General features: G+C 37.1%; 1 protein-coding gene across 2 annotated transcripts in view; it reads left to right on the forward strand.

Annotated features, from left to right (window-relative positions):
- The window catches only part of bard1 (BRCA1 associated RING domain 1), a 176,862-nt gene extending 164,883 nt beyond the window's left edge, over positions 1-11,979 (forward strand). For both annotated transcript variants that reach the window (XM_043693340.2, XM_043693343.2), the window contains 2 exons: positions 8,762-8,865; positions 11,365-11,979. In XM_043693340.2, the coding sequence (XP_043549275.2) occupies positions 8,762-8,865; positions 11,365-11,700 (440 nt within the window). In that variant the 3' untranslated portion in view covers positions 11,701-11,979. The remainder of the gene's footprint in view (positions 1-8,761; positions 8,866-11,364) is intronic.
- The last annotated feature ends 1,356 nt before the right edge of the window (positions 11,980-13,335 follow it).

The raw sequence follows: 13,335 nt of genomic DNA on the forward strand, positions 1-13,335 counted from the left end.
CAGCAATTTCCCCACCACAGATGTTAGGCCGAACTGATTTTCCTCTTTTGTCCTTTTTTTAAAAAAAAGATACAGCAGAGTGTTATATGCAATTTTCCAATTCAAAGAGATATCTCCTACATCTAGGGATTATAGTTATAACATCTATAGTGTGTTCCCCTCCTCCCTTTAACACCCTCAGAAGAAAATAGTCAGGTCTTGGGGCATGGTCACTTTAATCCATTAATTTCCTCATTACTATTGTTTTACTTACATTAATTTTATTCAGTTCCTGTGCCCAATCCACAATTAATTTTCTCAGGACCTCCGGCATTTTATTCTCCTTTACTAATGTAAATAGTAAGGCAAAGTAATTATTCAAACTAGAAGAATTGGTTTTATTAAAAATGTGATCATCTGACTCTCCCACACTAATGTCCATCTGGAAAATATCCATCAAGGAATAGATTTATTTAAAACTATTAGTCAACATAATAGTTTTATTTTAATTGATTTCTGAGTACATACCGCTGTTTTCTTTTGGTCTAGTTTCCTCTCTGTTAAAGTTTGGAGCAAGGGGACATTAAATTTGACCATTGCTTGTTTGAGAAGTGCACGAGACAAAGCCATAATTTTTTTAGTTTATTCCATGCAAGTTCACTTTACTCACTGGGAATTGAGTAAGCGCCACGTCATTCACAGGATTAGGAGATGTATTTGGTATTCAGTATTTGAGAAAAGGCAAGATGAAATCAATCCAAAATAGCTTTTAGAGACCTGAACAAATGTAATTGAGGAAATATTAAATATGGTGTTTATGGCCATTATTGAATGCTTACTAAATACCTTGAAATTATTATTTTCATCAGAAAATATTGAGAAAGGGTTTGGAGCTGCAAAGTGCCCTGTTATGTGCTGCCCTTTTGGCCTTCCTTTTGGAAATGGATCTTCTGTGTTGGTTGCCATTTCGATGTACCTATCCTGATCTTTAGGTCATCAACCTGAAATATGAACTCTGCTTCACTTGTTGCAGATGCTGGCTGACATGAATATTACCAGTGCATTCTGGTTTTAGTCCAGATTACCAGCACCTGTCATATTTTGAATTGCCACTTCTGAGATATAGATTCAAAACTGTCATCCTTTGCACTGTAACAAACAAAAACAAGAAATTGCTGGAGAAACTCAGTAGTTTGGTAGTATCTGTGGAGAGAAAACAGAGTTCACAATTTGAGCCCTGTGACCCTTGCCTGCTTTAAAAACTCTTCAAATTATTTCAGCTGGCATTAGCATTTGCTGTTGGAATGAAAAATAAACAAATAAAAATAGATTGGAAATAATGAAAAAGGAAGAGTTTGGGGCTTAATCCGTAGCAGTTGCTGACTTTGGGATATTTGGACTGCTTTGGATTTAAAGCAGCCGTTATAATTTATTGGCCCATTTATTAGCTAAATTTCAAAAGAAATTAGTCCAAACAGCAGTGGAATAGCGTGAATCACATTGACTAATTCAATTAGCTGTTACATCGTACACACCATGCATTCTATTCTCAAGCATCTTTTGTCATTATAGTGGTTTTTTTGCTCTCTAAATTTGAAAAATGATCTTATCTATTTCCAGGAGACTGGCCTTTATGAGACTTGATGCAGAAAAGCATGTATTATTTAATCAGAGCAGTTTGGTATTGTTGTTTTGTCTGATGGTCCAAATCTTGTAGCATATTACTTATTAAAATTCTACTCCACATCCACCTGATGAAGAAGCAGTGCTTCGAAAGCTAGTGCTTCTAAATAAACCTGTTGGACTTAACCTGATGTTGTGTGATTTTTAACTTTGTCCACCTCAGTCCAACATTGACACCTCCAATCATGACTTCTAGAATGCCAGTTTAGGTCTCAGCCGACTCAGGAGTTGATAGTTAGATTAACAGACCTAACAATCATCTTTGATTGGATACCTATCAATTTACCCTTTATCTTTAAATTATTGAGGCAAGTTGTTGATAGCTTTGAGCCATTTTTGTTCAACCCATGAATAACAGTGTTTTGTCTTTCTTTGAACCCTTTCTGCTTTGTATCACCAACCCTACCAAAATACCCTGATTCCACTCCTAGTCTCACTTCCTACTACCTCTATCCCAATCCTGTGCAAGTCCCATTCACCTATCAGTCCATTTTGATTTCTGGCTTCCTAATGCCACCAATTAAAAATCCCCTACCTCCTGTTTAAATTCGTTTGTAACCCTGTCTCTCCCTAATTCTGTAGGTATCTCTGCATTTAGAGCCCTCTCCTAGTTGCTGTTTCTGACTCGAGCTTTGTTTGTGCTCCCACCAATTATCTTCAGCCTGTACACATTACCTTTACCCTGCCATTGGCATCGTGCCTTCAGCTCCTTGGCTCCCAAGTTCTGAAATTCCTGTCTTAAAGCCCTCTTACTATCATTTTGAGTTGGCTGTCTATGTGAAAGACATTTGCAACTATGAATGCATGTGCTGGCAACACTAGCAAATTACTAAATGTGAATATATAATAAAAAGGTCCCATGTGTTGGGAGTTATCATTGACAACAGACCCATTTACGTGATTATGTGGAAGTGTCTGATCCCATATGTTCCTCCCCATGAGTCAGTAGACAACTTTTCAGTTATTATAAATAAATATGTAGAACAAATAAAAGGGGCTTTTCTAAGCGAATATTTGTATGTGAAGTATTTGATCCCTTTACCTGCAGAGATATTGGAAATAATACATGAGCAGATACGCAGTATTTTACCTAGCTCAGCTTAGTTGAGGGTTGCAGGGCTGGAATGCCAGGTGTGGGGATCAAAATGCATATTTTTTCCACATTAACTGTTACATCAGCAGGATGGAAATTGTTCTAAAGTGATGCTATTGACATAATTGTGAGGGACGAGATTTGTGGACTGAGAGGTCAATGACTAATGAGCACTTATTTAAAGTGATTAATGAGAATAATTAGAAGGGAGATGAGAAAACGATGAAGCAGAAACTCTAAACTCAAGTTGTCTGCCATAACCTCAGGGCTATTAACCAAATGTTTGAAAATGGAATTAGGTTGAGTGACTTGTTTTTCAATTGGCACTATTCTGATGGGATAGTGAGTGGATTCGAGGGGAATCTGCAGGTGGTGGTGCTGCCCTTGTGTTTCAAGGTGGTGGAGGTCAGATTTGGAAGGTTCTGTCAAAGAACTCTTGGCAGTGTATATTGTTGCTGGTACACAATGTTTCCACTAAGTCTCAGTGGAAGGAGTGAATATTCAAGATGTTCGATGGTATTCCTCTCAAAGCTGATGCTTGTCCTGAATGGTATTAAGCTTCTTGAGGGTTGTTGGAACTGCCCCCAATCAGACAAGTGGAGTGTATTCTACCACACTCCTGACATGTGCCTTATAGTTGGTGGATTAGGATTGGGTGAGTTAGGAGGTGAGTTACTCACCTCAGTTTTCCCAGACTTTGACTTGGTTTTGTTTTAGTATTTCTACTTGCAAAGTATTCATATGGCTGGCCCGGTCAAATTTGATGTACTCCCAGGATGCTGATAGTGAAGTGAGAAGTGAAACTGGTTAGTTCCAATCCAGTTCCAGTGAGCATAAAACTTCTAATTGCCATCATGTTCTCTCTGAGTGTACTAAGGTATCTGTGTTGAAACAAGGTGCAAAATATTACAATTGTGTTAATCTTAGAAATGCATAGTTTCAGTTTGAGGCTAAGCTGCCTCTAGAGTTTGTTCATATATCTAATTGCATAACTGCTGATTAGTATCTTAATTTAATTGATTTACATTAGTACCTTAACCTGAACAAAAATCTAATAATCTACTTGTTGAAACCTTCATTTGACCTACCCTCAAAAGGATTTGAGAAGATAGTTATAGATTTACACTATCTTTGTGTGAAGAATTGCTTTCTAACCTCAATCCTCAAAGACCTAGCTCTCATTTTATTTACTAACTTATTCTGGACTTTAGTCATTAGCTCTTTATCTATCCTATTAGTTCCTGTACTCACATTAAGCACTTCAAATATATCTTTTTTTAATCCTCTGTTTGCAAGGAAATATCAGCCGAATCATTGCTACCTACCCTTATAATTGCACTTTTTTTAGCCTTTGTATAATTTTTGTATATCTACAATCCATCCATACCAAAGCCAAATATCCTTCTTGAGGTGCAGAGCGCAAAATTGAATGTATTTCTCCAGATGGAGTCTAAACAAAGCTTTGTACAAACTGTATCTTCACCTTCACTTTGTAAACCAGCCCTCTTGAGACAAAGGCTAAACTCCATTATTTGTAAATAGTGTTTTGTACTGACAATTGACCTTTAGAGATTACTGTATTTGGGCCCCTAAATCTTAAATTTTAAACTCGTCATTTACAGTTCGTAGCTTTTCACCATTTACGTTGATTTGTCCATCTGGGCTGCAAAGTGGATAACCTCTCATTTTTATATCTCTGCTGTCTATGTGATACTTTCCATTAACTTGTGCTCTTCCATTGCAGTCATCATACCAACAGACACAAACCATTTTAATTCGAGACTTGATGGTGCCAACCTATTTCAGAGTATGGTGATTCATGGGAATCATCATCTGAAATATCTCCAGCAACCGTCTTTATAAGCTTGTTTCTCATCTTCTCAGCAAACGTGATTCAGCTGCTTTCAGTTTGAGGGCTACTTTCCCCATGCTGGTTATGCTTCCTTCTCTTGTGTGTATTGACCTTTGCAATATTTAGATCGAGCCCACTGTCCTTGATCTTTCAGCTGGTCCTTCTGTAAATACATCTTAATTTTCTCTATTGTCTTGTACTTGGATGCCTGAACTGTCTCTCAGTATACAAAAAGCCTCATCAGTTCTTCCATCAATATTCTCCAGCTAATGATTAACTTTTCCAACCACTGCTCTTCAGTGGTTTTCATGAGTAAGTCTCTCCTCTCAGCAGATGTACTGTTATTGGGGGAATCTCTTGTTCCTAAGACAATCCTACCTCCAATGAGATGATCTTTCAGTTTTGCAAATTCTCAAGATTCAACTCGATACCTCAGTACGGTCACACTCTGATGAACATTCTCCCCTTCTTCCTAAGCTCTGATGTTAAATCTTTAGCATTCATTGGTAGAGGGTTAAAAGTGAGTCTTCAGGTTTTGAAAATGTCATAATTTCCTGCTCCTCAGTAAGGTTTAGGGACCAGTGCAGCTTGTAGCATGGTTTCCACAGTTCTGATAACCAAGTTGGTACACTTCAGGTTTTGTTCAGGTTTCTTGTTTAACTCTGTGTCATTCCAATTCATTTTCAAATCTCCCTTCATCCTCCAAAGGTACAGAGAAAGAGTAAGAGAATAGCTAACCAGACTGCTCTTTAACAGAGGCAAAGCAAAGTTGATGGCTCAAAGAGTCTCCTTCAGGCTGTACTGTCCTAGGATTCTGTCATGATATGCTTGAAGAGACTTATCAGGTATTCCAAAGAGGTTGTTTTCATGTTTGGCCATATATCGTGCCCCCTTGGTAAATCGAGTACTGATCAGACATTGCAGTGCACAACAATGTCTCTTGCTCCACCTCCCCAAATCCAAATAACATAACAATTGTCTGACTTTGTACCCAAAAAGAGAACGTTCACTGCCACTCTTGGGAAAGCTATTGGATATATTTCTGATCTTAGTTTGGTTGAGTGAAGACTGAAATTGTCCATATGTTAATGTGACAAAAATGGCAATGATGGATTATTTTTTGCAGTTTTTCTTGCTGGTCACAGCATGTACAGAATTAAAATTGGTTTCTGCCTGTTTCTCAGGCTATAGAGAAGACACATCCCAACCTGACTCTGAGCATCAGGACAAGGTCTTAGTCGCAATAGTTTGATTGCTGTCATTGTCCTTTATTCCAAATAGACGGCTTGGAACTGATTGTAGTATTCCATTCAATTCATGTATCATATATGAATATTTTAAGTAACAGTATGACTGACTGCCATATCTCTGTTGAAGATATTCTTCAAATTTGAGGAATGAGTAGGGTTATGATTCTTTTTAGATGCCTTGGTGGACATCTCTGTGGTTAAAATTCTACAAGTTCTAAGTTTGTCCATGTTCAAATGCCAATGGGCATTTGAGACACAGGTACAAAATCTCAGCTGACACTCTGGAGTAGTACTGAGGAAGTGCTGCACAGTCAGGCTCCACATTTCAGATGAAACTTTAAACCAAAGTCCCTGATCTCTCTCAAGTCAAAGTATATTATATGGCAATACGTCAAAGAAGTGAAGGGGAGTTTCCCAGTCCCTTGGCCAATATTTATCATTTGACTTAATCCTTTAAAAAAAATTACCTGGTCATTGTCACATTGTGGTTTAATTATTAGGGGAGGTGGTAATGGTAATGTCACTGGACTACGAACTGAAGTATTGTGTGTAGTTCAGGTCACCACGTTACAGGAGGACATAATTGCTTTGGAGGGAGTGCAGAGGAGATTTACTAGAATCTTACAAGCTGTATGGAAATTAGCTGCTGCATTTCCGACATTGTAAGAGTACTTCATTGGTTATAGAGCTGTTTGGAATGTAAAATACTGTATAAATCTACACGAGGCATTTGCAGTGGAAAGTAAAAGAACATTTTGGGGGTCCATCTTGTGTTCATAGTTGATGGTTCTTGACATTTTTAGAAAAAATCATAGTTATTGTTAAGTATAGTACTTGTGCTAAACATTTTCATTTTATTTGCTTTATGTTCACTGCAATGATTATAAATCTTGAGCCAGTTTCAGATTGACTTGCTCTCTCAGGATTTGCTCTCTCTATCTAATTGGCAGTGTACCAGAGGTGCAATGAGGAGATTTTCTTTAAACCATTATGATGATCTGAATGGGTGATGAACATCGGTTTGATATTAACATTCAAAAAGCTGACATTGGCATGATGTATGAATAGCCAGTTCATTGGGGTATAGTTCCAATATAAAGCAACTGAATCACAAAGTCAGGATCATGTGATGCATTTAATAGAACTGGAGAACATGGATGAGGGTTTATTTTCAATGCAAGTCTAATAATCTTCACCTGAATAATGAGCAGATGTAGGCGTATATAACACTGATTTGTGAGGGGATGAGAAATCTGTTGAAAAGAGTGACGTGCAATCTCTGGTGTAAAAACTTGATAGTAAATAACAGCCAACATTTCACTGGTAAACATATTATTAATAATGTATCAGTACATTACATTTTCATCCAGTGCAAATGGGTAAAACTGAACTCTTTCCATGCACATTCGTGCAACAAATTATCCTCATCCAGGCTTTGATTAATTCCATTGTTGATGTGGCTATTTTTCAATAAAAGCTTTAGTGTGTAACAGCTGTGGAAAGGTCTAAAAATCTTGCTTAGCTCTCTGGGGAGATGGAAGCAATTCTAGGTTTTTTTTACTGGAGGAAATCAGGTTTTAACCTGAACTCATTATTTTAACAGACTTCAGGTAGACAGTGCTGTTTAATTTTGGGCCAGTTTGCTCAAATTACATCGAGACATATTCTAAATTAAAATCAGTTTGATCCCATTCTCTGATGTAGTTATAATTTCATGAAAACCCACATCTTCTGTTAACATTTGTTGAAATATACCATTTTCTCTGCTGCAGCTCACTAAGAATATTAGGCTTCTGGTAACTTGCAAGAGCCTAGTTTAACAGCTTATCTCCTATCTGTTGTCACTTTCCTTATAGTTTTCCCTAGAGTATGCTGTCAGTTATTATCCTTGTTTTGTCGATTTATTCAGGCCTCAGGACCTGAGTCTTTTTTTTAAAATAGTGGGATAAGGGTGTTGCTGGCTAGGCCAGTATTTATTGTTAATGGGCAATTAAGAGTCAATCAAATGTAGTCCAGACCAGGTAAGGATGGTAGTTTATTCCCTTAAGGATATCAGTGAACCAGATCAGTTTTTCCTGATAATTGAGAATAAATTTATGATTCATTAATCCAGATTTTTACTGAATTCAAATTCCATCATCTGTGATGTGGGTTTCAAATCCAGGTCTCCAGAGCATTACCTGGGTCTTTGGAGTGACAATCCATGAAAACACCACTAGGCCGTCACCACTCCTTTTTCAACATTGTAAGTTACTGTACTTAGGTAGGATAATATATGATCTATGGGATCCTAGGAAAAGGGGGGGGAAGATCAGAGTTGCCAATGGCCCCATTAATTAGTTAGCTCATGATGTTAACCATAGCGGTTAACTGTAGGAAGAGAACTTTCATTGTATGAAGATAAATAACATGTTGTTATTGTCAGTTCAGTGACCTCTATTTTGCAGTGCGTCTTGCTGTGAGGCTTGACCACAAACCAAGCTCTGCCAGCTTACATTCTGCTGATTGATGTCTTATCTAACTGTGATGTATTCAAGTATAAATATTTCAAAGCAAGCAATGGCAAAAAGAAACTGTTGCAGGTAGGACTTTAGAATAAATACTTGTCTGTTTTTGAGAATTACAGGGTTAGAAGCTCATTGTACATAGTGCTTATATAGTGGTTTAATCAGGGCATGGGCTTGCTTTGGTTTGTCACTTTCTTTGTAATTTTTAATAACAACCTGTTTTTGCACTTTATGATATCCCTCCATGGCATGTGGGACTTGAACCCGGACCTTCTAGCCCAGAGGTGGGAGCACTATCACTGAGCTGCAAGACCGAAAGTGCATCATTGTACTAAATATTAGGTAAATGTGTAGTAAATGCTTGTTAACAGCAATATTTTTCTCCTTAATTATCAAGGGGTGACAGCTTGCCTGGAGAAGAATGACAGAGTAGCTGAAGAAGACTATGAGATAAATATTGTAAATGGTCCCGAACGTGGGCGACAGAACCAGGAGCAACAGGTATCACAAATCTGTTTTGCTTTAATATGAATATTACAACATATCTAAGTGACCAATTATTAAGCTGTTTTTAAATCTCACATCTTGCTGTGTTTGAAACTTTGATTCTTCTTAAGTTGATACTTGAGAACTGTGCTTAAAAATTAATCTGAATTCTGCTCGCCATGAAAATGATTTTGGATGCCATGAGACCATGGTATGTTTATATATGTGCTCTAGCAAATCAATGCAAGCTTTTCTACTTCTGGCATTAGCAATTCAGATGAATATCTCTGTCATTGCCTGTTTCCATTTTGAAGTTACACTGTCAATATCATGATGCAGTAATTTGTGTTGTGCAATGACATCAAAATGGAGTTGGGCAACAGATTTACATTGAGCAGCCATGTCTGCTGATATAATGTGGTGTGATTCCACCTCCAGTTACAAACAGTATTATACTAGGCCGCTGCTGTGCTGTGCTTAACTGCTGCCCAGTTATCCATTGGGTATTCGAGGACCTTTTAGAAATATGTTTAGAATCATCAGGATATAAGATTGTTATGAATAAATTCAGGAGGGAATTGAAAACGTCTTCACACAGATTAGGATGAGAATCTAATAGTGGTATCCATGTGGTATAGCTGGAGGAAATAGTATGAATGCATTTGAAAAGAATTTAGCAAAGTATATGAAGGTAAAAGAGGAAGGGTCACAAGTCCCAGTACATTAACTCTGATTTCTCTTTGCAGATCTGCTGCCAGACCTGTGGGTTTTTCCAGCAATTTCTGTTTTTTTGTTTCTGATTTGCAGCATCCACTGTTCTTTTGGGGTTTTTTTTGCAATTTTCAGAAATCTGTTTATAGTGAGAAAGCCAGAAGACTGCTTCTTATCAGAGCAATTTGAACATTTTGCAATAATGATGCTCTGTCTGAATTGGTGCTGGGTTTATGTTTAATTATTTGGTTTGGTTTTGAAACCAAATAATTGCAACCGATGTTTTGTGTTACAGTGTTCAATGTACTCTATTTGTTGAGGCCTGTCATAAGCAACTTTATACTAAATTGAAAACCAATATAATGAACAACTTTCTTATTCCATCATCAATTGCTACGCAATACAAATTGAGCCAAGTTCAATAATTATAATCCTAATTAGACAAATATGACCAGTTCAGCCAATTGGTCTCAAATTGCCATTATTGATTCTAATCATTAAATATCCCAAATGATTTGATGAAAGTAATTTATAGATAGTTAAAATGCTCTGAAAAGAGGCATATAGTTCAGACATCTACAGAAACCTTATGTCTAAGGCAGTGGCTGGGTGTGTGGGTAGAATTTCATGATTGAAAATCCTATACAGTATCAATGCTAGAATGACATATCTTTACAGAGTGAAGTGTATGTAATGATTCAGTTTGCCATTTGAACTGAGGGTACAAACTTTGGTTCAGTAAATACATTTCAAAAGCTGTTGAGCAAATACTAATCCTTCAGAGCAAGATGAATGAAGGTGATCCGCGCACACATTAGGATTGAGATGGTTAAGATTCTGTAAGGATTTAACTCAGTAGATGCTGAGAAAATGTTCCACTTGTGAATGAGGTCAAAGTTAAAGCCCCTTAGTGTATTATCGTCCCTAATAAATCCAATAGGCAACTTCTTCACTCAGATATTGGCTACAAATTGGAACTTGTCGCAACAAAGCATAGCTGAAGTGAATAGCATACAGGTCGTTCTGCTATAATGTGCATTCCGTTTACAAGATTTCATTGTAACGTGATTGACGAACAAGGTCGTGAACTTCTGAAACAGGCACTATTGGTTATAACGCAGTTCCGGCCACATTAATTTAAATGACGCCCGCTATTGTGCAATTTTCTTATAACATGAGAACAGAATGTTGCATTATAGCAGAACTGACTGTAGATGCATTTGAGTGAATGGAAAGGATGGATTAAACTAAATAATCATTTTAGAGAGAAAAAAAATAAAGGATGCAATGAGGTTGGGTAAGAAGGCTTGTAGATGCATAAGCACCAGCACAGATCATTTACGCTGAATGGCCTGTTTCTGTGCTGTAAATTTTATTCATTTCAGTATAAGATCCTGAATATGGGGTCAACTAATTAGACTGTATAGTTGTCCTCCACATTCAGATTTGTTCAGTGTAATGGCATAACCTATTTTATTGTGTAGAGATTGCTTATAGCCTTCTGTATAGCACAGCATTTAATTTAATTTAAAATTATTACAGCGGAACCTGATTGTATTTGTTAAGTTATTTTCTATCAGTAGGTGTGTAAAATTTTGATGTTACTGAATTATAAGCATCTGACAATATTCTGTAACGTAATACGTTATTTTTGTGTCAGTAATAACTCTTGCTGCAGATCCTTACTACGTACTGTGTAGTACTTGCAGTATACATTGATATGCATTTAACAAATCATGGTCCAGACTATCACATATTTTTAATTGGATGTTTTTGTTTTCTTTTTATTTTGCTGGCTGCTAGCTACCAAAACTATTTGATGGCTGCCACTTCTATTTCATGGGTCCATTCAAAAGCTGTAAGAAAGAAGATCTTGTTAATTTGGTCAAGGTTGGTGGGGGGCAGGTCCTTGCCCGGCAGCCAAAACCAGACAGTGACGTGACTCAGAGCATCAACACTGTGGCTTACCATGCATCCCCTGGCTCGGATCAGTCGTTTTGTACACAGTATATCATCTCTGACAAAGACAGTAACTATAAGCCTGAAAGAGTGAGGTTAGGCAAAGTGTGGACTACCCATTCTACATGGCTGATTGACTGTGTGAAAGCATTTGAACTGCTGCCGATAACCGAACATTAATAAATTTATCCATATATGTAGTTGATGTATTTTATAAAATGAGGCTCTAAATGATGTACTATTGATACAAAATCATGAAAAAAAATGCTTGAAAATGTAAACGCAACTCAGAAAATGCAAATAATATTAAAATTATAGGTCAAAGTTTGTTTAAACTAATCACTGTAAAAATTGCTTTATAATGACCTTTCTCTGCTAACTTCACTTATACTGTGTCACATTAAGTATTCATTACGCTAAATTAAGCTCATTCAATAAAAAGATTTATTTTATATCTTGCTCTGCATGTTTTTCACACTCAATTTGTTTTAACATGCAAAGAATAATGAAAAACATCTGTTTAACTTGAATCCAGACGTGCTGTGTGCCAGCTTTTGTAGGTATGTGTTAATCCTTTGATCATTAACGTACTGGTTATCAAATCATGTATTTTTGAAATGAAGGTCCATCCCAGTGTTAAATCTGTCCACTGCTCTGGTTGCTGCCAAATCACTGAATTGAAAAGCATCGTTTAAATAAACCAATAAAATACACCAGTAAAATCTGTGAAACTGTTCTTGATTTACTTAGGACTATAATTTTAGGATAATTGGGATCACCATTGCAGCCCACTTACATCAACCTGGAGAGCTATGCAAGAAAGCCTCCATGATTTTTGTTTTGTTGTAGCACTTTACTCTATAATTACCAACAGCATTGTCAGCTAAGCTTAGTTGAGTCAGTCAGGGCCATGAAAAGCCAGCTGAGTCTTTAGAAATTTTGAATTCAGGCAATGCCATTGAATCAAAAACCGTAGAAGAAAGACATTTGACACTGTTGTATCAGCACCAATTCTTTGGAGAAGATGCTGTATTACTCCCACGATTTTGCTCTTTCCCCACAGACCTGCAAATTTATCCTTTTCAAGGATTTGCCTAATTCCCTTTTGAAAATTACCACTTAATCTGCTCCCATCACCCTTTTTGGCAGCACATTTCACATCATCATTATGTACTCTGTATAAATATAAAGTTCTGGTCCCGCCTTTTATTATTTTGCCAGTTATCCTAACTGTGTTCCCAGGCTCATCAATTTCCTACTCAGTGGAAATAATTTTTCTTCAGTCACTTCATTAATACCCTCCATAGTCTTGAACACTTCTATTCAATCTCCCTTTAATCTCCCCTCTTTTTAAGGAGAACAGCTTCTCTAGTCTCTGCAAATAATTGAAGTTTCTCATCTCTGGCACCATTCTAGTAAATCTTGCATGCTCTCCTGGGATCTCACCATTCCTTCTTACAATGCAGTGCTCAGAATTGAAAACAATCCCCTAGCTGGAGCCTAACTAATGATTTGTAAAGTTTTAAAATAACTTTATAAGTCCTGTGTTCCATCCCTCTGTAAAAACCAAGAATCATTATGCTTTCTTTGTTTAAAACGGCTTTCTTAACTTGGCTTGTTTCCCTTGGATTCCAGGTATCCCTATTCCTGCGTCTCCCTTTAAGCTTACCAGTTTGTTCATCTTACCCAAAGAATGCTAAACTTGCAAATGTTTGTTTCTGGAGCACTTAAATGTGCAAATAGCTGTGCACCTCTTCAGCACAGACTGGTTAAGCTGCCTGTCCAAAAAGCTGTGTTCAACCATGCAGATGTCAT

The sequence above is a fragment of the Chiloscyllium plagiosum genome, unplaced genomic scaffold (genome assembly GCF_037043375.1).
Source record: "Chiloscyllium plagiosum isolate Xiang-an unplaced genomic scaffold, Cpla_swu_hap1 HiC_scaffold_7, whole genome shotgun sequence".
NCBI lineage: Eukaryota > Metazoa > Chordata > Chondrichthyes > Orectolobiformes > Hemiscylliidae > Chiloscyllium > Chiloscyllium plagiosum.